Source organism: Primulina eburnea, chromosome 2 (genome assembly GCF_022965805.1).
Source record: "Primulina eburnea isolate SZY01 chromosome 2, ASM2296580v1, whole genome shotgun sequence".
Taxonomy (NCBI): Eukaryota; Viridiplantae; Streptophyta; class Magnoliopsida; order Lamiales; family Gesneriaceae; genus Primulina; species Primulina eburnea.
The window spans coordinates 15,377,574-15,402,394 of record NC_133102.1 but is presented as its reverse complement, the minus strand read 5'-3'; the positions used below and the strand labels follow the sequence as shown (position 1 = coordinate 15,402,394).

The window sequence follows — 24,821 nt, the reverse complement described above, 5'->3', positions numbered from 1 at the left end:
TGACAGATAATACATTCAGCCATATGCTTTTAAGTTAAGCATCCTTCAACTAAACATGTCTCGGGAAATAACATTCAACCGACAAAGAGACATAGAAGACTGCAACTGAATATGAAACGCCACACTTCAATCAATACAGCTTAGAACAACGCATTGCAGTTAAGACGCCACATTACAATAAATGAAGCAAACAATTACCAAGGAATAATGAAGTGGCAATCAACGGATACAATGATTCAAATATATCTCAAGTTACCGGTGGAAGGGAAGCTTATAAATATAACAGAAGACAGCTGAATAACAAGGAGATTACTCCATTCAAAGCTTGCTGTTATTCTGCCAAAATCTTAGCTCATTCATACTTGATTTATTCGTAGCATTTAAGGCTACAATTTGAACTCACTAGCACTTTGTAATAATCGTTAAATTCGATAGTGCTAAGATCAGTTACGCACTGAGAACATTTTGTAATACTAAGAGTTTCAGTTTTTGGCAGTGATAAGTCCAAACTGAAGTGGGTCAATACAAACCTTGTATTCGATCAAAGTCTTTTAGTGAAAATCCTATCCTTGAGATAGAAGGGGTGACGTAGGAGCAATTGAAATCTCTGAACATCCAGAAACAATCCTTGTGCATTTCATTTCAGTTTTGTATTCTATCTTTCAGTCAGTTACTTTCCGCAACTACTTTAGTTTAACTGATTGTCATTGACCAACAAGATTCCGAGAATCAGTTTGTCACCAAACTGAACTTAAAATTCGAAAAGATCAGTTTTAATTGTGACTGTTTATTCAACCCCCCTTCTAAACACTCTTGATACGTTAATCGATCCTATCAAAGTAGTCAAAGATTATCCACAACCGAGGGTCACCTTGGTGCATTCAAATGTCACTACTTAAACATTGATTATTTCCCATTTTTAGCTCCTCCCATGGCTGGATTTTTTTCTCTTTTAGGACAAGCATCAATGAGCGTTGAGATGAGTGTTTTAGCTTGTGAGCTACGTTTCTTCTTCCGAGCGTCTTCCCTTTAATTCTTTTGGTATTGCATTGCTTCAGATTCTTTTGAGATTTTTCCGAGTTTTTGAGTTGAAAATTTATGTATATTGTTGAGTTTCTTTAATTAAAAGTTTTTGATTTAAAGGTTGAATTTTATTGCTTACATTATTTGCTTCAGAAATTATGGGTACTCACATCCCACCCTTTTTATGGGAAATTTAGTCATTGAAATTTAGGTCAGGTTAAATAACTAAAGAGATGAGGGTACTCGCTGCACAGTCTTTCTTCTAGTTCCCAAGTTGCTTCTTGCTCAATATGATTTGACCATTGTATCTTGACTTATGGAATTGTTCGACGTCTCATCACTTGGTCTTTGGTGTACACTATTCGAATATGGACTTCTTCATACTTCAGTTCTTCGTTCAGATTTCCTTAGCTTAGAGCTGTGCAACTTTAAGAATATTACTTGGATCCAGGATATGCTTCCTTATTTGTTAGATGTTCAAGACGGTGAATTCTTGACATATCTATTGGTAAAGCCAGTTGATAGGCCAGGGTTCCCACTTTTCCAAGTATTTCGAAGGGTCTGACATACATTGGATTTAGTTTTCCAAATTTGCTAAACCAAACCAATCCTTTCATAGGTGAGACTTTAACATAATCTTTCTCACCAGTTTCAAACTCCAACTTTCTTTGCTTTAAATCAGCCCAACTCTTTTGTCGATCTTGAGCTGCCATGAGTTTTTCCCTAATAATGGCTACTTTATCAATTTCTAGTTGAAGAAGCTCAGGTACGGTGATAACCTTTTCTCCGACTTCATCCCAAGTCAGAGGTGACCTACACTTGCGACCATATGGTGGTTCATACGAAGCCATTTTGATACTAATGTGATAGCTTTTATTATAAGAAAATTCTATCAGAGGTAATTGTTCGCTCCAATTCCCACTAAAATCCAAAGCACATGCTCTCAACATGTGCTCAAAGGTTTGAATTTTCCTTTCAGTTTGGCCATCTGTTTGAGGGTGATAGGCTATGCTGAGAGTAACTTTGGTTCACATGGCTTCTTGAAAACTTTCCCAAAATCAAGATACGAATCTTGGGTCTCTGTCGAATAATATACTCGTCGGAACCCCGTGTAATTTTACTATGTTGTCCATGTACAGGGTGGCTAGTTTATCTAGGTTGTAGTTCATTCGCACTGGTAAGAAATGGGCAGATTTGGTTAATCTGTCAATGATTACCCAAATCCCATTGTGGCCTTGTCTTGATTTTTGTAACCCTACCACAAAGTCCATGGAGATGTGTTCCATTTCTACTTTGGTATTTATAATCGTTGCAGAAGTCCAGATCGTTGATTTTCAGCTTTGAAATGTTGCAGGTTAGGCACTTGGAAATAAAGACAACTACGTCTTTCTTCATTCCATTCCACCAGTAGTTTTTTTTCAAATCTCGGTACATCTTGGTGCTTCCATGGTGCACTAAAAACTTTGACTTGTGTGCCTCCGACATCACTTCTTCCCGAATTCCATCGATGTCTGGTACACACAAACGTTCTTCATCCAGAGAACACCATTCTCATCAGTCTAGAATTCTTGGGTTTTTCTTTTTTGAAGTTGTTCCTTAATCTTTGTGATGGAGGGATCTTGGTTTTGTTTCAACTTGATTGATTCTCGAAGGCATGGTTGTGTTGAAAGAGAGGATAAGCTCACCTTCCCAACGTTTCTTCGTTTTAAATCATCTGCTACCTTATTCGCCTTATCCAGAAGGTAATTGATCGATAAATCGTAATCTTTCAAAATTCAATTCACCTTCTTTGCCTCATGTTTAAGTCTTTTGAGTGAATATGTATTTGAGGCTCTAGTGATCAGTAAGTATCTCGCATTTGACCCCATAAAGGTAATGTTTCAGATCTTTAGTGCAAATATAATTGCGACTAACTCAATATTATGGGTTGGGTAATTTTGCTCATATGATTTTAGTTTTTTTTACTGCATAAGCAATTAATCGTCCTTCCTACATGAGAACACATCCCAGCCCTCCTATTGACGCATCACTGTAAATTGTGAAATTATTGCCTTTTTCGAGAAGTAAGAAAACTGGTGTAGAGGCAAGCTTCATTTTTAGGGTCTAAAACTCTTCACTCTAATTGAATTCAGAGTTCTTCGTAGTGAACTTGGTGAGCGGAAGAAAATCCTTCAACACATTTTTTTAATAGCCGACTCATCCCCGAAAGCTTCGAATTTCTATTCCAGTTTTCGGTCAAGGCCAGTCCATGATTGTTTCCACCTTATTGTGACCAACTATGTAATAGCCAAGCGTGGTGTACGGTACGGTTTAAGTTTTCATAAGTTTATTGACTACTTGGTCAAATTTAAGTATAGTTTGGATGTTAAGAGTTTCGATTTAGGATTTATAGTATGGTTGGTTATAGATGATGTGTAGTGCTATTGTAGCGGCGTTACGATTAAATTCATGATAAATCGTATGTTGAGCCAATTGGTATGAGGCCAATTGGAGTGATTAGATAAGACATAGAGGTGTAACTTTCTTATTTTGAGTTTTGTTCAAATCATTGTGGAAGGTAAGTCAAAAGAGCCCCGAAGTGTGTCGTGCGTTTCGTAGTTCCTCCAGTGACACATGTTGGGCGATTTAGCATAACCTTTTACTCATACCTCCAAATGATCTGAAATTTGGAGAGCTTCATGAAAAGACATAGGGCTACAACTTTGTAGTTTACCACTTTTTCTAATACGGAAGGTAAGAGGCCTTTCTGAAGCGATCTTTAACGTGGCAGTACGCAGAGTGGCGCCCGAGCGGTAATGTTTGACCGCCCGAGCGCCACTACTTCTGAAATTTGGGTTTTGGGCAGAATCATTGGCGCCCGAGTGGTACTTTTCGACCGCCCGAGCGCCGGGCACAGTAACAAAAACGTGTTTTCGGATTTTAAGTGTTTATATGCAAGAGTTGGTCTCATTTTTCCTCATTTCTACTCCTCCTTCTCGATTCTTCTTCTCTAGGGAGAGCTAGGGTTACATTCTTCTCATTTATTTTCTTTAATCCAAGCTTCTTGTTAGTTATTTGTGTTGAGAGCAAGATTATTTTGGGATCAAGGAAGCTAAGGTAAGCTTTTGGTTTGGTTATTTCTTGGTTTTGGTGTGTGAGATGATATGGGTTTGTGATGGTGTTGATTCTTTGGGTTTATTGGTATTGTTGTTGGATTATTGAGATGTTAATGGTGTTATGTATGGTTTATTGTTGTAGGATTGCTATCAAGAGATTAGATACAAGGTTCCAAGTGGTTGTAAGTGGAATCTCATTCTTGTGCTCACATGAAAGTATATGTATTGTATTTAAAGAGTTTTATTGTGCTATTCCCTTCCATTTGATTCATAGTATGTATTGACTCATTGTGTTGTATAGTAGAGGCTTGTATATGCCTCAATTGTTTAAAAAAGGAATACAAGATAAAAGAGTTTACAAAGTGTTTGATTAAATGCCCCAAAGAGAGTTTAAAATGATTTATGAATTGATAGATACATAGTCAGATATTGCATGCAATTAGTTGATCAACGACCATAGGCTTATATCCCTCAGAGTTATCGATTTATATCGATGGGATATAGGTACAGAGACAGAGATACTATATAGATATCAATCCAACAGAGAAAAGAGAAATACCATCTTATTGTTATATTATTGCTATGTTATTCATGATTCAGAGTTGATGGTATTTAATATTTTTAAAGCCATGTTTTACAGAGTATGCTATGTACATTGCTATGTAAGAGTTCCACTTGTCGAGTTTTATACTCATTTCAGTTATTCATGTGATGCAGATATGAGCGACGAACCAGGACGTTGATTGAAGCCGGGGTCATATGCATATAGAGATGGAAGGAAGTGGAAGATTATTTTGTTATACATGATCAAAATGATATTTTGTATTTTGATGCAACACTTTTTGGATCATGTATATTCTTTTGATGGTATATATATTGGAAATGTATTTTGAATCATTCCTCCCTTTAAAGAAAAATTTTAAATTCCGCTGTTATTTTATAAAATGGGTCAGAGGGGTCACATTTAGTGGTATCAGAGCACCGTTCTTCGGACCAATGCATATGACTTCGTCTACTTTCAACGGTGCGGGTATGTCTTCTTCTACATCTATTCATTCTTATCTATTGATTTTTTTTGTGTGAGCACATTGTAGAGTATGCCTCCTAAGAGGAAAGCCGTAGAGGGTGAGGATAGTTCTTCCACTAGAGTTGTCGATGAGTTCGGCAAGTTGTTGAAAGAGCAAGCCAAGGTCCATAGTGAGCAGTTCCAGCAGTTGCTCCGTATGCAAGGTACAGGCCAAGGTAGAGGTCAGGGTAGAGGCCAAGTAGCTCAAGCAGTTGGTACCGATGGGATCTTTACTGCTTTCAAGAGAATGGATCCGCATGAATTTGCAGGAAGCACTGATCCTTTGGTAGTTGTAGAGTGGATCAAAGCTCTTGAGGCGATTTTGGATCATCTCAACTATGAAGACAAAAACAGAATCATTTGTGCAGTGTTCATGTTGGTCAAGGCTGAACAAATTTGGGGGAATGCTACCAAGGTTGGTGTTGATTTTCCGACATTGAAATGGCAAGAGTGCACTGATCTTTTCTACGACAAGTACTTCCAAATTCACTTCGAGCGCGGAAGGTGACTGAGTTTCTAGAACTTTGTCAAGGAGGTATGAATGTTGATGAGTATATTCTGAAGTTTGAGGAGGGCTGTCTGTTTGCCCCGTATATTGCTTCCAACGACAAAGACAAGGGTGATCATTTCATTAGAGGCCTTCGAGCGGAGATCAGAAGGGACATTAATATGTCCAAAGCTGTGACATTCAAGGAGATTGTAGCTAAGGTCTTGTTGGCCGAACAAGATGAGAAAGACATTGCCAGGGAAAGACAGGCGAGGCAGCAGGCCATTGCTCAGAGAGGCCAGGGTTCGAATCAAAGAGGAAGGGATCGTTTCAAGGGGAAAGGCAAGTTAGAGCCGAGTCCTAAACCACCGACAGTTTCATTTGATCCCGAGAATCCATTGTGTCCCAAGTGCAGTAGACATCATCTGGGAGAGTGCAGATTTGGTACTCACACTTGTTATCGATGTGGCACTGCAGGCCACATTGCCAAAGATTGTCCTAGAGGAGCGAGTAAAGAGAAGGTGCAGGGTCGCATCTTTACCATGACAAAGGAAGGTATAAACCATGATTCTTCTGTGATCTCTAGCAATATTTTAATTTCAGGCAGAGTAGCTAAGACATTGATTGATACAGGTGCTACTCATTCTTTTATGTCTGAACTATTTTTGAGATCTTCGGGTATAGTTCCTTCTATTCTTCCCCTCCAGTTTAATGTTGTATTGTCTTCGGGGGATGTGTTGTGCCCGACATCTATTGTGTATGCGTGCTCTGTTCAAATTGATGAGCGAGTGGTTTATGCTGATTTGATTGTCATCCCGATGGTTGCGTTTGATATTATACTTGGCATGGATTGGCTATCAACCTATCGTGCAATGATTGATTGCGTTGCTAAGACGGTGACATTTGCAGATGATGGCAATAAGGAAGGTATGCTCGCCAGTGCAGGTACTTCGCTGGTCATTCCTTTTATTTCGTGTCTTGAGGCTGAGAAGTTGTTGTTTAGAGGATGTGATGGGTTTTTGGCTTCTATTGTTGATGTGGATATAATGATCAAGTTAAATATTGATTATATTGATGTTGTGAGAGAGTTCTCTGATGTATTTGAGGATGATGTGCCGGGTTTGCCGTCGGACAGAGATGTAGAGTTTGTTATTGATTTAGTTACAGGTACGGTTCTTATTTCTAAGGCTCCGTATAGAATGGTCCCTACAGAGATGAAAGAATTAAAGACGCAGTTGCAGGATCTTTTGGATAAAGGTTTCATTCGACCGAGTTCTTCGCCTTGGGGAGCTCCGGTTCTTTTCGTCAAGAAGAAAGATGGATCATTGCGTCTTTGCATTGATTATAGAGAGATCAACAAAGTGACTATCAAGAATAAATATCCGTTGCCACGGATAGATGATTTGTTTGATCAGCTGCATGGGGCTACAGTGTTTTCGAATATTGATCTGCGATCTGGCTATTATCAGCTGAAGGTTAGGGAGTCTGATATCCCTAAGACAGCGTTCCGGACCAGGTACGGTCATTATGAATTTCTTGTGATGTCTTTTGGTCTGACTAATGCTCCTTCAGTCTTCATGGATCTTATGAACCGAGTGTTCAAGCCTTATTTGGATAGCTTTTTCATTGTTTTCATCGATGACATATTGATCTATTCCAAAACTAGAGAGCTTCATGCAGAGCACCTCAGAGTTGTTCTTCAGTTGTTGAGTGAGAAGAGGTTGTATGCTAAGCTGAAGAAATGTGAGTTCTGGTTGGAGCAGATTTCTTTCTTAGGCCATGTAGTTTCTAAGGATGGTATAGCTGTTGATCCAGTGAAAATCGAGGCGATTAAGAAGTGGCCTATCCCTAACACTGTATCAAAGGTACGCACTTTTCTTGGATTGGCGGGTTATTATCGTCGTTTTATTTCAGACTTCTCCAAGATTGCCCTGCCGTTAACCAATTTGACGAGGAAGACTGTGAAGTTTGAATGGTCCAATCAATACCAGAAGGGATTTCAAGAGTTGAAGGATAAGTTGACAACAGCTCCGGTACTTGCACTACCCAGTGGTTCAGAATACTTTGTTGTTTATTCTGACGCGTCGAAGAAGGGTCTTGGTGCAGTGCTGATGCAACGTGGAAAGGTAATAGCCTATGCTTCTCGTCTGTTGAAGGACTACGAGAAGAATTATCCTACGCATGATTTGGAGCTGGCAGCTGTGGTTTTCGTCCTGAAAATCTGGAGACATTATTTATATGGCGAAAAGTGTGAAATCTTCACGGACCACAAGAGTTTGAAGTATTTGTTTTCTCAGAAAGAACTCAATATGCGACAGAGACGGTGGTTAGAGCTTGTCAAAGACTATGATGTGACTATTAGTTACCACCCAGGAAAAGCGAATGTTGTAGCTGATGCTTTGAGCAGTAAGTCGAGTTCTTCTTTGAGTTCGATGATTCAGCAACCGTTGTTGTTAGACTTGCAGCGAGAGGAGATAGCTTTGGTGGTTCCAGGAACCATTGCTCGCTTTTCAGCATTGGTCATTCGGGCTACATTGACGGACAGGATCCGTAGAGAGCAGGTCAATGATTTACAGTTGACAGAGTTGAGAGCTAGAGCAAAGAAGAGAGATAATTCAGAGTTTGGATTGAATGGAGATGGTTTAGTGACTTTTAGAGGCCGTATTTGTGTTCCTACTGGTGATGATATTCGTAGAGACGTCTTGACAGAGGCTCATACTGTGCCATATTCGATACATCCAGGTGGTACCAAGATGTATCAGGATCTTCGTAGACTCTATTGGTGGCCAGGTATGAAGAAAGATGTTGCCATGTTTATTTCTCAGTGCCTAACTTGTTAGCAGGTGAAGATCGAGCACCAGAGACCTGCTGGGACATTGCTATCATTGCCGATTCCTCAATGGAAATGGGAGCATATTACAATGAACTTCGTGACTGGTCTTCCTAGAACGCAGAAAGGTTTTAACTCTATTTGGGTTATTGTTGACCGATTGACCAAGTCAGCGCATTTTCTCCCAGTCAAGACGACGTATTCCATGAACCAGTATGCCGAAGAGTACATAACAAATATTGTTAGACTTCATGGTATTCCTGTGTCGATCGTGTCTGATCGTGACCCTAGATTTACTTCAGAGTTTTGGAAGAGTTTGCACAGAGCTATGGGTTCACGGTTAGCTTTTAGTACAGCATATCACCCCCAGAGCGACGGTCAATCAGAGAGAGTTATTCAGATTTTAGAGGATATGCTCAGAGCTTGTACTATTGATTATCCTGGTAGCTGGGATTCCAAATTGCCTCTTGTTGAGTTCACGTACAATAACATTTACCAAGCGACGATTGGCATGGCACCGTATGAAGAAATTTATGGCAGGAAGTGTAGATCTCCCTTGTATTGGGACGAGATTGGTGAGAGGAAGATGTTGGGTCCAAAGTTGGTCCAACAGACAGCTGATGTTGTTGCTGTTATTCGAGAAAAGATGAAGACAGCGCAGTCGAGATAGAAGAGTTATGCTGATGTGCGTCGTAGACAGTTGCAGTTTGAGGTTGGCGACCATGTGTTCTTGAAGATAGCACCTCTCAAGGGTGTGATGCGGTTTGGCAAGAAGGGAAAGTTGAGTCCAAGATTTATTGGCCCATTTGAAATCTTGGATAGAATTGGTGATCGAGCTTACAGGTTAGCCCTACCGCCAGATCTTGATAGAGTTCATAATGTTTTTCATGTTTCGATGCTCAGGAAGTATATTGCGAATCCTTCCCATGTTCTTCGCCACGAGCCATTGGATTTGACGCCGAATTTAACGTATCAAGAGATTACAGTCCAGATTCTGGATCGCAAAGTTAAACTGTTGAGAAACAAAGAGATCAGCATTGTTAAAGTCCTTTGGAGGAATCATTTGATTGAAGAAGCCACGTGGGAACCAGAGGATGAGACGAGAGAGAAGTATCCCGAGTTGTTTGCACAGTGACGTCAATTTCGGGGACGAAATTCCTCTAAGGATGGGAGATTGTAATAGCCAAGCATGGTGTACGGTACGGTTTAAGTTTTCATAAGTTTATTTACTACTTGGTCAAGTTTAAGTATAGTTTGGATGTTAAGAGTTTCGATTTAGGATTTATAGTATGGTTGGTTATAGATGATGTGTAGTGCTATTGTAGCGGCGTTACGATTAAATTCATGATAAATAGTATGTTGAGCCAATTGGTTTGAGGCCAATTGGAGTGATTAGATAAGACATAGAGGTGTAACTTTCTTATTTTGAGTTTTGTTCAAATCTTTGTGGAAGGTAAGTCAAAAGAGCCCCGAAGTGTGTCGTGCGTTTCGTCGTTCCTCCAGTGACACATGTTGGGCGATTTAGCATAACCTTTTACTCAGACCTCCAAATGATCTGAAATTTGGAGAGCTTCAGGAAAAGACATAGGGCTACAACTTTGTAGTTTACCACTTTTTCTAATTCGGAAGGTAAGAGGCGTTTCTGAAGCGATCTTTAACGTGGCAGTGCGCAGAGTGGCGCCCGAGCGCCACTACTTCTGGAATTTAGGTTTCGGGCAGAATCATTGGTGCCCGAGCAGTAATTTTCGACCGCCCGAGCGCCGGGCACAGTACCAAAAACGTGTTTTCGGATTTTAAGTGTTTATATGCAAGAGTTGGTCTCATTTTTCCTCATTTCTACTCCTCCTTCTCGATTCTTCTTCTCTAGGGAGAGTTAGGGTTCCATTCTTCTCATTTCTTTTCTTTAATCCAAGCTTCTTGTTAGTTATTTGTGTTGAGAGCAAGATTATTTGGGGATCAAGGTAAGCTTTTGGTTTGGTTATTTATTGGTTTTGGTGTGTTAGATGATATGGGTTTGTGATGGTGTTGATTATTTGGGTATATTGGTATTGTTGTTGGATTATTGAGATGTTAATGGTGTTATGTATGGTTTATTGTTGTAGGATTGCTATCAAGAGATTAGATACAAGGTTCCAAGTGGTTGTAAGTGGAATCTCATTCTTGTGCTCACATGAAAGTATATGTATTGTATTTAAAGAGTTTTATTGTGCTATTCCCTTCCATTTGATTCATAGTATGTATTGACTCATTGTGTTGTATAGTAGAGGCTTGTATATGCCTCAATTGTTTAAAAAAGGAATACAAGATAAAAGAGTTTACAAAGTGTTTGATTAAATGCCCCAAAGAGAGTTTAAAATGATTTATGAATTGATAGATACATAGTCAGATATTGCATGCAATTAGTTGATCAACGACCATAGGCTTATATCCCTCAGAGTTATCGATTTATATCGATGGGATATAGGTACAGAGACAGAGATACTATATAGATATCAATCAAACAGAGAAAAGAGAAATACCATCTTATTGTTATATTATTGTTATGTTATTCATGATTCAGAGTTGATGGTATTTAATGTTTTTAAAGCCATGTTTTACAGATTATGCTATGTACATTGCTATGTAAGAGTTCCACTTGTTGAGTTTTATACTCATTTCAGTTATTCATGTGATGCAGATATGACCGACGAACCAGGACGTTGATTGAAGCCGGGGTCATATGCATATAGAGATGGAAGGAAGTGGAAGATTATTTTGTTATACATGATCAAAATGATATTTTGTATTTTGATGCAACACTTTTTGGATCATGTATATTCTTTTGATGGTATATATATTGGAAATGTATTTTGAATCATTCCTCCCTTTAAAGAAAAATTTTAAATTCCGCTGTTATTTTATAAAATGGGTCAGAGGGGTCACATTTAGACTAGCTCAATTGGTACCATGATTGTGCTAAGTACCTATATTCCATGTGGTCTTAGGTTCGATCCTGGGAAGGCACAGACTCCAGTTCATGGGCTGGAGGAGTTCTATGAGTAACCCGTACGACGCCTATGGAAAGCCCGTGAGGGAAAAGGCCCCATAGAGGGAGCCCAAGATCGGGATAGCCTTGGGTCGATCGGGGCAGTGGGCCGTATGGGCGGTCCACTGGGCCTGTAATGGGTCGTTACAAACTAACATGCCCATTTCAGATATTATATGATCCAAGAATGTGACGCTTTTTAGTCAAAATTCACATTTCTTAAATTTAGTATATAGTTATTTTCTCTGAGCATCTGCAAAGTAAGATGAAGATCTTACTTCCAGTCTTCCTCACTTGTTGAATATACAAGAATTTCATCAATAAATACTACCATAAACTTGTCGAGGAATTTCTTGAACACTTTATTTATGAGGTCTATGAATGCTGCTAGAGTATTGGTCAGACCAAAGGTATTATCGTGAACTGCTAGTGTTCATACCTTGTTTTGAAGGATGTTTTAGAAATATCCTCTGCCTTCACCTTTAGTTGTGGTAGCCTGACCTTAGATCGAGCTTTGAAAATATCTTAGCTCCTTTTAACTGATTGAAAAGGTCATATATTCTTGAAAGATGACATTTGTTCTTGATCTTATTGAGTTCTTTGTAGATCGACACACTATCTTTTACCTTCACCATTCTTCTGTACCAATAAGACTTAAGCTCCCCAAAGAGAGACATTGGTCTGATATTGGAATCGATCTTCTAGCTCCTTGAGTTCAACTGAAGAAGTCATTCTCTAGGGTTGCTTAGATATTAGTGCAACATGAGCTATTAAGTTGCTTTTGAATTCTACTTCACGGTCTGAGATAATTCAAAGTAATGCTTCCCGAGCACTCGTACCACATGAATATTTTATAATCTTGAGTTGAATTCCTTATTTTGCATCTCTCATTATTGCTAGTTAAACTTCTTTGCCATACTCCATGGCTTCCTAAGTTTGAGAAGAAGAAAGGGATGGTTTATTTTCCTTATCCTTTCCATGAAATACGATTTATTCTTAGATTGGAGTTTGGCATTCTTACCCCGAAAATCTACCATTGCATGATTCTTGTCCAACAAATCAAATTTCATAGTACACTAAATAAAATCTGAACTAAATATATGTGTACAATACTTATTTTATTCTATCTTAAAATTATCACGATTACTAACTCAAAACTTAAAACCGATATAGGATCTTAGAACACAACTCTTTATCAGCCTATTGACTTAAGTCCCAAGAATTATAACCTAGTTAAAATTTCTTTCAACCTTATACGGAAGAAATTAATTCCTCAAACAATTCTTCTTTTGCTAAACCTTTATTTAATCAAAACTATGAGCCTAGCATGCTTTAACACCAAAAAGTTTCGTTGGATGTCTTTCTCCTCAAATCTTCCCCTTTTTTTTTACTATAAGAAGAGTCGGCACTTATTACGTATGCTACACTTCCTAGATGCCCATCAATATATTATTTTATTTTCATAAGAAAATGACCTAAAAATAATATAAATTTCTTAATAGCTATTATTTCTTACCTTCATAAGATAGTACAAAATGCGACATATTTAAATTTAGCACTTAGCATTCCCAAATTAATTGTACATACCATTAATTATTTACACAAAAATCAACTTCTACATCTGAATATCAAAGCTTATATAATTCTTATCTCATATTTTCATAAATAATTTATTATCCTCGAGTCAAACATTTCATTTAAGTCCGGAGCTTATCTTCGATAGGCAAATTCTCAAAAATGTAAGTGAACTTATATTGATAGGTGTACTCCCAAAAATATAAGTCAACTTATATTTGATAGGTACATTCCCAAAAATATAATTCAACTTATCTTTGTACATTCCCAAAGAATTGTTACACTTCTTTCTTTTGGTATCATATAATCATAATACCAGTCTAGCATACCTTATCATCTTTCCATCATTACTATTCTTTTTCCACTGCATCCATAGGTGGTTCTTCTTCCACGTTTTCCACGATAAGGTGCATATAGTGATTTTGTTCTTGCAGCCTATCCATAGTGCCATGAAGCTTGGCGATGTAACGTTCGTCCTTGCTAGCAAAGTCTTCATGTTGATGACGAGAGCTATTAGCAAGATCCTTCTCAATTTCAATCCTTACTATCAACTTTCGATTAGGGGAAACTAGTCGTACTACGTGAGATGGGTTACGTAGTGTTAGGGCAAGCTGGATCTCTGCTCGATCAAGATGATGAGTGAGACATTGTATCATTTTGAAGTAGGTTCTTAATCTCCATGAGTTCTTTTTCTCTTGTTTTTCTCTAGCGAGTTGAGCTTTTAGGGTTGAAATCTCTCAGGTTTGGTTGTCAATGGTAAGCTGAATCATGCAAAGGGCGGCTTGAGCACGAGTACGAGGGGTGGCCTCTACGGGGTCGAATTGATTGGCAAGTAGCTTTGATGCGCTATTCACAAAATATCCAGACTCCCCCCAAAAAAGGACTCTTGACAAAATTTCCAAGACAAATCGAATGAAAAAGGGATCAAAGTTACGTTATCAGATAAGAAAGTTATTTCAATTGAATATAATTTTTTATGGGATTTTCCAAAGGTGGAAAGTTTAGCAATTTTCTCATACATTGAAATTATGGAATCGTGGATGGAATCGAGTGTTGAGATTTCTATGCGATGATATAGATCATACAAATATACCCACAAATGGAAATAGCTTGAATTTTTGAATTTAAACGATGAAAGATGAGTTGGATTTGTCGGAATGAGTTGGATAGGAAGACCTGGATTTTTGCCAAAATTTCTATCAAACTCAAAGCCGGATTCTGAACCTGGCAGCTTCCCCGAGACCAAGGAGCCGGTGACATCTAGCATTGTTTAACAATTACATGAAAAAAATAAGCCTCGTAGAAAATAGCTAAAAACCAGTCTTTTCATAAATAAACATTTTCTTTTATAATGAAAACAGAATGGAAATTACATCAATAATGTTGCAGAAGAGAAATACAAAAATACAAAGTTTTGATCTTTGATCTTTTGATACTATCACCAGCCCTAGAAAGTCTCTTGTTCTTCATCATTCAATTGCTCCTCATTATTATCTGGGGAGAGATGTAATGGTGAGTGTTTTGGAAAAAACTCAGCAAGTGGCGGCCGATCGATTAGCATAAGTACATATAAAGATAATTTAAGATCATCTTTTAACAGATTTTCAAAACACATTATACCGACATTATCATATCAGAAATGAAATGTGGAAAATAGGATATAACAAAAATTCAGATCAGAACAAACCAGAAAAAACGAAACATTGTTATTCATCTCATTATCCATGGTCAAATTGTCCCCCATATGTTAGTTCTGATTATCCATGGTCAAATTGTCCCCCATATGTTAGTTCTGATTATCCATGGTCAAACTTTTGTTATATCCTTTTAATAGTGAGATTCGGAACTAACATATGTTCTTATCAGAACTAACATATGGGGAACAATGCATAATGGATATATTTATATCCTCTGAATAGTAACATATGTCACCCATATGTTAGTTCTGATCTCATTATCCATGGTCAAAGAAGGAAGACAGGTGCCGGCTACTTCATCTGATTATCCATGGTTAAATTGTCCCCCATATGCTATCAAATTGTTCATTATCCATGGCCAAATTGTCCCCTATTCAGATCAGAACAAATTTGAACAAACAAAACACAGTTTTATACCCATTGATGGGGTCCAGACATAATTTACAATCGTCGTTCCATATCCAACTCAAATCGTAATTATGTACCACAGAATCAAATTCATCAAATAACACTTATCAAAATTGTGAATGGACTCCGCAAAATCAAAGAAAATCGAGACCAAAATGAATATATTGTACATCGATCGTGATTTTAAAATATATTATCACAATTTTTCGAAAAAATTAGACACACATACAAGCATTTCATGAAATACTTACACAAAATTTAAGTCACAAAAGAAATACCTAGCAATAGCTCACTTACAGAAATTCGAAGATATGGTTCGAAGCTTGCTGAAACTCGGACGAATGATCGAACTTGGACAAGACCTAACGACAGTGTTGACAGCAATTTACAGTACGAAATTGTAGAGGCCCGTATTTCGTATTTGTAAATTTAAGGAATTATTTAAATTTTTTTTTAAATAAATAACATGCCTCGTTCATAAAATAAACTTGATAGAAAGATTTAATGTTTAATGTAACAGCGGAAGCAAATATTGTTTTCAATCCACAACTTAAAAATAATTCGTCAAAGTAAAAACTTAGTTTGAGCATAAATAGTAAATGATAAAAATGAGGTCATCGGGTTCCTACTACTCCCGACTCAAGCTAGCTCACTGGTCCCGGCCCTCGGTCTCGACCTCATCAGTACCTACAACAATCAAGTCAAGTGAGTCTAAAAACTTAGCATGCATATATCATTAAAAACAAGTAAATAAATCATAAAATTATGCGTAACATAAAAATATCGTATCGTAAAGCGTAAGGTGAAAATCGTGTCATGGATAATTATAAATACGTGCATATCTGAAAAATTGTACGTAAAAGCTTTGCTCGATAGAGCTCTGTCATAACATATCGTTTCGTAATTTTCTATAGAGATAATGTACTACGCAAGTGGCCCATAACATAACATGAATCGTCTGATCAGACTAAACCACACTATACTGGGTGGTAGAGATCACCACAGCCCTTGGACTAGATGTCCGTACCCATACATAAACATAAACCGGTCGTAAGTCACCGGATGAAGCAATCCCATAAGCGTAAGTTGGTCGCAAGACATATTGCATATATCTCAAAAATAAACATTTTATATTATGCACGTAATATAATTATAACTCTGTTTTACCGTAAGGGGTTGAATCATTCCCAGGCTCGCTGCGACCTAATTATAACATGAGAAACATGCAATTAAACTTAACTTGAACAACACTTCATAATCGAACAAAAAACGAGACAATTACGCCCAACAACCTTAGTATTCAACCCTGACTCCGTATCAACCCGAACCAACATCGAACCATCATTTAGTCATGAATAAAATACACTTAAAATACTGGAAAAAATATCCCTTGGGCTCTAATACACGAAAATGATGAATGGAGGCATAAATTGTAAAACGGTCTTTCGAGAGTCACTTTGGCACATTACACCGTAAATTCTCGTACGACTTCTAAACTTAACCAAATAACAAACGGCCAAAAACATGGCCTTCCTAACTCAATGTGGTACTGTCCAGTTCAAGGCGATAGATTAAAATCCAACCAAGAACTCGAACATGACCTCTGAACCGAAGACAAAGTTGCTGTCCAATTCCAGCGGCAGCAACTGTTCTTGCCTCGCTTCGACTTCAAGGCTAATGGCCATTGGGGCTTGAACCACCAACCAGAGCCTCTTCCCAACATCCTAAGGTGTGGCTTGAACCATGGATAAGGACCCTAGGCCAAACAAAATCCAAACAATCACCTAAGACAATCCAAATCTCCACCCGAGAACACCATGCTATACCGTCGGGGGGGGGGGGGGGGGTGTATTGCTTCACTTGTTGTCCTGGTCATTCCATTGGCCATGTGATCGACCATGGCTTGATCTAGACATCATGAGTTATTGTGTGAACTATGGCTAAGGGCAAGAAGCCAACCAAGATCCACCCAACACCCTAAAAGTCAAAACTCACTCACCCAAAAAAGAAAAAGAAACCGAGGGACACTTGTGTTGTTTTGTTTTAAAAACTGATGGGACCATGAACCAAGCCATGAAAAGTCATCTTGGTCATGTCCTAGACATGCTAAGGAAGGGTTCTAACCATGGTTACAATCCTTGGGCCAACCATGATCCAAACTCTCACCTTAGGCAACCAACAAGAAAATCGAGACTCAAAAATTGCAACTATGGAGAGTTGCTGTCAACTGCGGGTTACTGGGGCGAAAGGGCTTAAACCAATGGACCAAAAGCTCCCTAACACACCCTATAACATGACTAGATGAAGCCTTGAATGCCTGGAACCGAGACACACCCTTAAATCGCAAAAACAAGCCAACCCGTGAAGCACACAAGGGAAGCCGAAAAAAAACTGCATAGAATTTTATTTGAAAGTTGCTAACAAATTTTGGTTTTTGTTTCAAAATTCATGAATATAACATGGTTTAAAATATGTATATGACTTGATTGAAGAGAAAAGAATAATACAGACATGCCTTGAATGTTTTTTGAAGAAAAACAAACACTACGACGAACACGGCGCGGCGGAGACAGAGTCCTCTTTTCTTTCTACTTTTTTCTCTTATTTCTCTCTTGTTGCTTCACGATTTTTTAGAGGTTTTTCTTCTGAAATTTTGGTGGAATGGTGAGGGAGAATGAAGGCTAGGAAGTGAATGAGGAAGTTGCAAGATGATTGGAGATTTGAATGGCAAGATTCAAACTTTTCTATCCTTGAGTTTGAGAGATAAGGAAATGATTTGACCGAGGGAGATTTAATGGGTGATGGCCGAAATATTCTTATAAAATTAAGGTAGAAATATTGCTTAATTATTAATTTTTGGTGATTAAAAGTGAGGGAATTATCTTACCAAAAAACGATAAGGAAATGAATCAAAATGGTGAGTTGTCAAACATTTTTAAATCTACAAGGGAGAATGCCGAATTTTTCAAATTAAATGGGAGAAAAATATTGCTTAATTATGAATTTTAACTCTTTAAAGTTTTAAACACTTATTGTGTATTCTAGAGAAATAAATAAATTAATTTGGGATAGTAATTTTCATGCATGCATGGCTAAGTTTTGAAATAAATTACTAACATGTTAAGTTACAATTCTTTAAATAAAATAAGCCTAGATTAACTTATCTCAATTGGTCACACATTTTAATTTAGGCTTTTAATTAATTATTGAACAAAAAGAACTTATTTACTAACTTAACTCCAATTAATTAAATAAATCCTTAAACCTTCTTTTACATTAAAATAAATCATTCTTTATCTTAAATAAAATTCTAGGAATATTTTCTTATTATTAAATTTTATATCAATGCTCCGACTCCAGTCCGGCCTCGCTTATTTAACTGAAAATATAAAACTAAACTTGTGCGAAAAATAAATAATCATAACTTAATGAATTTAAAGAGAGAATTTAAACCCTCATGCATAAAAATCCTTCTAATTTAAATAATAGTAATTATGCATGGCTTATACGTAATCTGATTTAATGGGTTCTATAACTCTCCCCCCTTAAAAGAAATTTCGTCCTCGAAATTAAAACTTACCGAATAATTCAGGGAACCGACTCCTCATTTCTGGCTCAGATTCCCACGTGGCTTCCTCCTCCGAATGGTTAAGCCACTTTACCTTCACTAGCTTCACCAGTTTGTTCCGAAGCTTCTTCTTCTATCTGCCTAAGATCTGCACCGGTCTTTCTTCATAAGACAGGTTTGGAGTGAGCTGCAACGGTTCAAAATTCAAGACATGCGAAAGGTTCGCCATATACTTCCTCAGCATAGAGACGTGGAACATATTGTGTACTCCGGCTAGATTCGGCGGAAGAGCAACACGATAAGCTAACGTCCCAACCCTGTCGAGGATCTCAAATGGTCCGATGAATCTCGGACTAAGCTTTCCTTTCTTCCCGAACCGCATGACACCTTTCATAGGTGCTATCTTCACAAAAATGTGGTCGCCAACGGCAAACTCAAGATCTCTCCTCCTCTGATCCACATAATTCTTCTGTCGACTCTGAGCAGTCCTCGACCTATCACGGATCTTGACTACTACATCGGTAGTCTGCTGAATAATCTCCAGACCTAATTCTGATCTCTCCCATACTTCATCCCAATGAATAGGAGATCTACACTAATGAGCGTACAGTGCTTCATATGGAGCCATACCTATGGACGACTCAAAACTGTTGTTATAGGTGAACTCTATCAATGGCAACTTAGACTCCCAACTCCCTGAGAAATCGATGACACATGCACGGAGAATATCCTCCAAACTCTGGATACTTCTCTCTGACTGACCATCTATCTGAGGATGGAAGGCTGTGCTGAACAACAACTTCGTACCTACAACTGAATGCAGACTCTTCCAAAAGGAGGAAGTGAATCTAGGATCTCGGTCAGACACTATAGAAACGGGAATACCATGAAGTCTGACTATCTCTCGGATATACAGCTCTACATACTGAATCATGGTGAAAGTTGTATTAATAGGTAAGAAGTGTGAGGATTTGGTAAGACGATCAACAATTACCCAGATAGCATTTGATCCTCTTGCTGACTTCGGCAAACCTACCACGAAGTCCATGATAATATTCTCCCACTTCCACTCGGGAATAGGAAGACGCTTCTGCAAGCTTGCTGGTCTCTGATGCTCCGCTTTCACTAGCTGGCACGTCAGACACTCGGATACAAAACGTCTGATATCCTTCTTCATTCCGGGCCACCAATACAACAACTGCAGGTCTTTGTACATCTTCGTAATCCAAGGATGAATAGAGTACGACGACATGTGGGCCTCGGATAAAATATCTGCTCGAATAGAATCACTGTTAAGAACCCACATTCTATCTCGATATCTCACAATACCGTCGCTAACTGTATACACAATACTGCCCTTGGCCTCATCTCTCTGCCTCCACTTGGCCAACTGCTCATCTGCTGACTGCCCACTGCGAATACGGTCTAGAAGAGAAGACTGAATCGTCAAAGTAGATAGACAGGGAACTCTACCTCGAGGATAAGTCTCTAGGTCAAACCTCTGCATCTCAAACTGAAGAGTTCTCGGAATCACCAAATGAGCCATCACTGCGACTTTCCTGCTCAGTGCATCCGAAACTGCATTAGCTTTGCCTGGGTGGTAGCTAATGTCACAGTCATAGTCCTTCACTAGCTCCAACCAACGCCTCTGACGCATATTCAGCTCTTTCTGCGTAAAGAAGTACTTGATGCTCTTATGGTCGGTAAAGATCTGGCACTTCTCTCCGTAGAAATAATGCCTCCAAATCTTCAATGCAAAAACTACGGCTCCCAAATGTAAATTGTGGGTAGTGTAGTTCTTCTCATGGATTTTCAACTGCCGAGAAGCATACACTATCACGTTTCCATGCTACATCAACACTTCGCCTAAACCGAGCTTCGAAGCATCGGTATAAAAAAATAAAGTCTCCGGGCCCTGACGGCATGGCCAATACTGGTGTTGAGATAAGAGCTTGCTTCAAAGTATCGAAGCTCTTCTGACACTCATCGCTCCACACAAATTTTGCATTTTCTTTGTCAACGACGTGAGTGGAACTGCGATAGAGGAGAATCCTTGGATAAACTTCCGATAATATCCTGCTAGCCCAAGGAAACTACGGATCTCTGATGCATTCTGCGGCACAACCCAATCTCTGACTGCTGCAACTTTCGCTGGAACTACCTCGATAGCGCTACTAGAAAGGATGTGGCCTAAGAATGCCACCTTCCTTAACCAGAACTCGCACTTACTGAACTTCATGAATAGCTTATGCTTTCGCACGGTCTGCAAAACTACTGTCAGATGTCTGCTGTGATCCTCTTGATTCTTTGAGTAGACGAGAATTTCGTCTGTGAATAATATCACGAACTGATCGAGATATGGTTGAAATATGCGATTCATGAGATCCATGAAGATCGTTTGCGCATTAGTCAGACCGAACGGCATCACAAAGAACTCGAAGTGTCCATATCGAGTCCTAAAAGAAGTTTTGAGAACATCGGCGTCTTTCACCCTCAACTAGTGATAACCAGAACGCAGATCAATCTATCAGAACACTGAAGCTCCCTGCAACTGATTAAATAAATCTTCAATCCTCGGGAGTGGCTATTTGTTCTTCACTGTAAGCCTGTTCAACTCCCAGTAATCAATGCAAAGCCTCATCGTACCATCCTTCTTCTTCACAAACAAGACTGGCGTGCCCCATGGTGAAAAACTCGGGCGAATGAACTACTTGTCGAGAAGTTCCTGAATCTGCTTCTTGAGTTCTGCCATCTCTGTCGGTGCTAATCAGTACGGTACTTTTTATATCGGTGCGGTACCTGACACAATAGAAAACTCCACTTCCCGCACAGGTGGCATACCAGAGACGTCGTCAGGAAAAACGTCTAGAAAGACTCTGACAATTGGGACGTCGGAGGCTGACTGACTGTGTGTCTCGGGAACAGATACAAAAGTCACTAAAAATGCTCGACACCCTCTACGCATAAGCTTCCAAGCCTGGACACAAGGTATAATGCGCAATAAAGGAAAGTACCTGTCAGGTTCGAAAAAAACTGCTCTCTCCCAATGCGGTCGAACTAGAACAGATCTCCTCTGGAAGTCAATCAAAACTCGGTTCCTTAATAGCCAGTCCATACCCAGAATGATATCAAACTCTTGCATCGGCAGTACGATCAGATCCGCATAAACGAGATTACCATGAAGTTTGAGGTCTATGTCTCGGATCACATTAGTAGCTGCCAGCTCCTCTCCAGAAGGCAACACTACTGAATATGCCACATCTAGCCCAATGGTCTTGATCTGGAGGAAATTAACAAAGGTCTCCGAAATGAACGAATGAGTAGTCCCTGAATCTATCAAGGCATTCGTAGCTGAACCAGCTATAAAAATTCTCCCTGAAAAGTTGGAACATCAAGCTGAACCCAATAATTTCTAGAACTTAACTTATAAACATGCGAAGGTCAAAGTTCTTCTAATGTAAATTCCCGAAAGCCACAATGATTAGAACATGCAATCTTATATCCAATTATAAGTTCAGGATCTCAACCCAAACCCCCGAAACAATAACTTTCAAATGTAAACTTAAAACTTTAAGATACCTGTCAAGAGCACGTCTCCGGGTTTGTCTCCGCTGCATGGAGAGCAAAAACTCTGCCTTGGGTAGGTAGACTCCCCTGCGGGAAATACTTCAGCAAGTGGTCAGGACTACCACACTTGTAGCACTTCCATGAGCCGTACATACAGGATCCAGCGTGATGGCACGTGCACTTAGCACAGATTGGTTACTCTACGGTCCTCGGGACTGCCCGTCCCTGCTGCTGATGCTGTCCTGTGTTCCTGAATGGGCCGTGGAAAGGCCTCTTACTCTAATGCTGCTGTTGAGGAGTGAGGTGCGGCACTTGGACTGGTCGCTTGTCCTGGCGATCTCTCTCAATATCAATTAGATCCTGCTCTGTAGCTAGAGCTCTGGAGACAGCGATGTCATAGGTAGTAGGGCCAGCCACCCTAACATCACGGCGCAAGATCGGCCGTAGACCATCCATAAACTGTCTCAACTTTGCTCCCGCATCATTGGCAATCAGGGGTACGAAATGGCAACCCCTCTCAAACTTACGGATGAACTCCGTAACAGTCACGTCACCCTGTCTCAGGGTCATAAATTCCATGGTCAACCTAGAACGCACCTCGTCAGTAAAATATTTGGAGTAGAATACCTCTGTAAAGCGCGTCCAGCTCAGATCAGTCACATTCAAGGCTACGGATGCTCCTTCCCACCATAAGCGGGCGTCTACCCCAAACAGATAGGTCGTACAACGAACTCTGTCCTCATCTCCAAGCCCCATGAACTCGAACATAACCTCAAGGGACTTAATCCAGCCCTCGGAAATCATGAGATATGTCGTCCCTGAGAACTCCTTCGGTCACATCTTCATGAACCGCTCATAGGTAGCCTCAGGCCCCGTCTTCCTGGCTACCCCAGCATTGTTCCCCGCAAACTGTGTGAAGAACTGTGTCATTCCAGCTAGCATCTGGGCATTCATGTCTGGCGGAGGGGGTGGTGGTAAATCTCTCTCCTGCCTATGACCCTCACCGTCCTCATGACGATGCTCATCATCTCTCACGGCTCAGGAATGCGTCTAGGAGGCATACTGTTCAATACATAACCCATACGTAACTAACATGCATAATTTCTATTATTTCTTTATATTTAAATAAATACTGCATAATCATAATCTGAACATAAAATATTTCATGAAAACATGTTGTTAAAATATTTCATGCTTTAAACGAAATGCGTAAACGTAAAACTTACAGACCGAAGACGTGACTTCGTGAGCTTCTCGAGGTCAGTAGTAGTACAACCCTTTACAAGAACATAGGCTCTGATATCAACAGTAGAGGCCCGTATTTCGTATTTGTAAATTTGCGAAATTATTTAAAATTTTTCTTTTAAATAAATAACATGCCTCGTTAATAAAATAAACTTGATAAAAAGATTTAATATTTAATAACAGTTGAAGCAAATATTGTTTTCAAACCACAACTTAAAAATAATTCGTAAAAGTAAAAACTGAGTTTGAGCATAAATAGTAAATGATAAAAATGAGGTCCTCGGGTTCCTAATACTGCCGACTCAAGCTACCTCACTAGTCCTTGCCCTCGGTCTCGACCTCATCAGTACCTACAACAATCAAGTCTTGTGAGTCTAGCGAGTCTAAAGACTCAGCATGCATATATCGTGAATAACAAGTAAATAAATCATAAAATTTCGCGTAACATAAAAATATCCTATCGTAAAGTATAAGGTGAAAATCGTGTCATGTATAATTATAAATACGTGCATATCTGAAAAATCGTACGTAAAAACTTTGCTCGATAGAGCTCTGTCATAACATATCGTATCGTAATTTTCTGTAGAGATAATGTTCTACGCAAGTGGCCCATAACATAACATGAATCGTCTTATCAGAATAAACCACAATATACTGGACGGTAGATATCACCACAGCCCTTGCACTGGATGTCCGTACCCATACATAAACATAAACCGGTCGTAACTCTCCGGATGAAGCAATCTCATAAGCGTAAGTTGACCACAAGACATATTGCATATATCTCAAAAATAAATATTTTATATTTTGCACAAAAATATAATTATAACCCTGTTTTACCGAAAGGGGTTGAACCGTTCCCAGGCTCGCTGCGACCTAATTCTAACATTAGAAACATGAAATTAAACTTAACTTGACCAACACTTCATAATCGAACCAAAAACAAGACAATTATGCCAACAACCTTAGTATTCAACCATGACTCCGTACCGACCTGAACCATCATTTAGTCATGATTAAAATACACTTAAAATACTGGAAAACATATCCCTAGGGCTGTAATACACGAAAACGATGAATGGAGGCATAAATTGTAAAACGCTCTTTCGAGAGTCACTTTGGCACATTTCACCGTAAATTCTCGTACGACTTCTAAACTTAACCAAATAACAAACGGCCAAAAACAAGGCCTTCCTAACTCAATGTGGTACTGTCCAGTTCAAGGCGATAGATTA

At 39.1% G+C, this 24,821-nt stretch overlaps 1 protein-coding gene across 1 annotated transcript; it reads right to left on the bottom strand.

The window, feature by feature from the left end:
- Nucleotides 1–1,460: 1,460 nt before the first annotated feature.
- Nucleotides 1,461–1,874, bottom strand: LOC140824145 (uncharacterized). Its single transcript, XM_073185744.1, has one exon. The coding sequence runs from the start codon at nucleotides 1,872–1,874 to the stop codon at nucleotides 1,461–1,463; it is 414 nt and encodes a 137-aa protein (XP_073041845.1).
- Nucleotides 1,875–24,821: the final 22,947 nt, after the last annotated feature.

Excerpts from the sequence above, each read along its gene's own strand:
- LOC140824145 (XM_073185744.1), bottom strand. The coding sequence starts at position 1,874 with ATGGCTTCGTATGAACCACCATATGGTCGCAAGTGTAGGTCACCTCTG.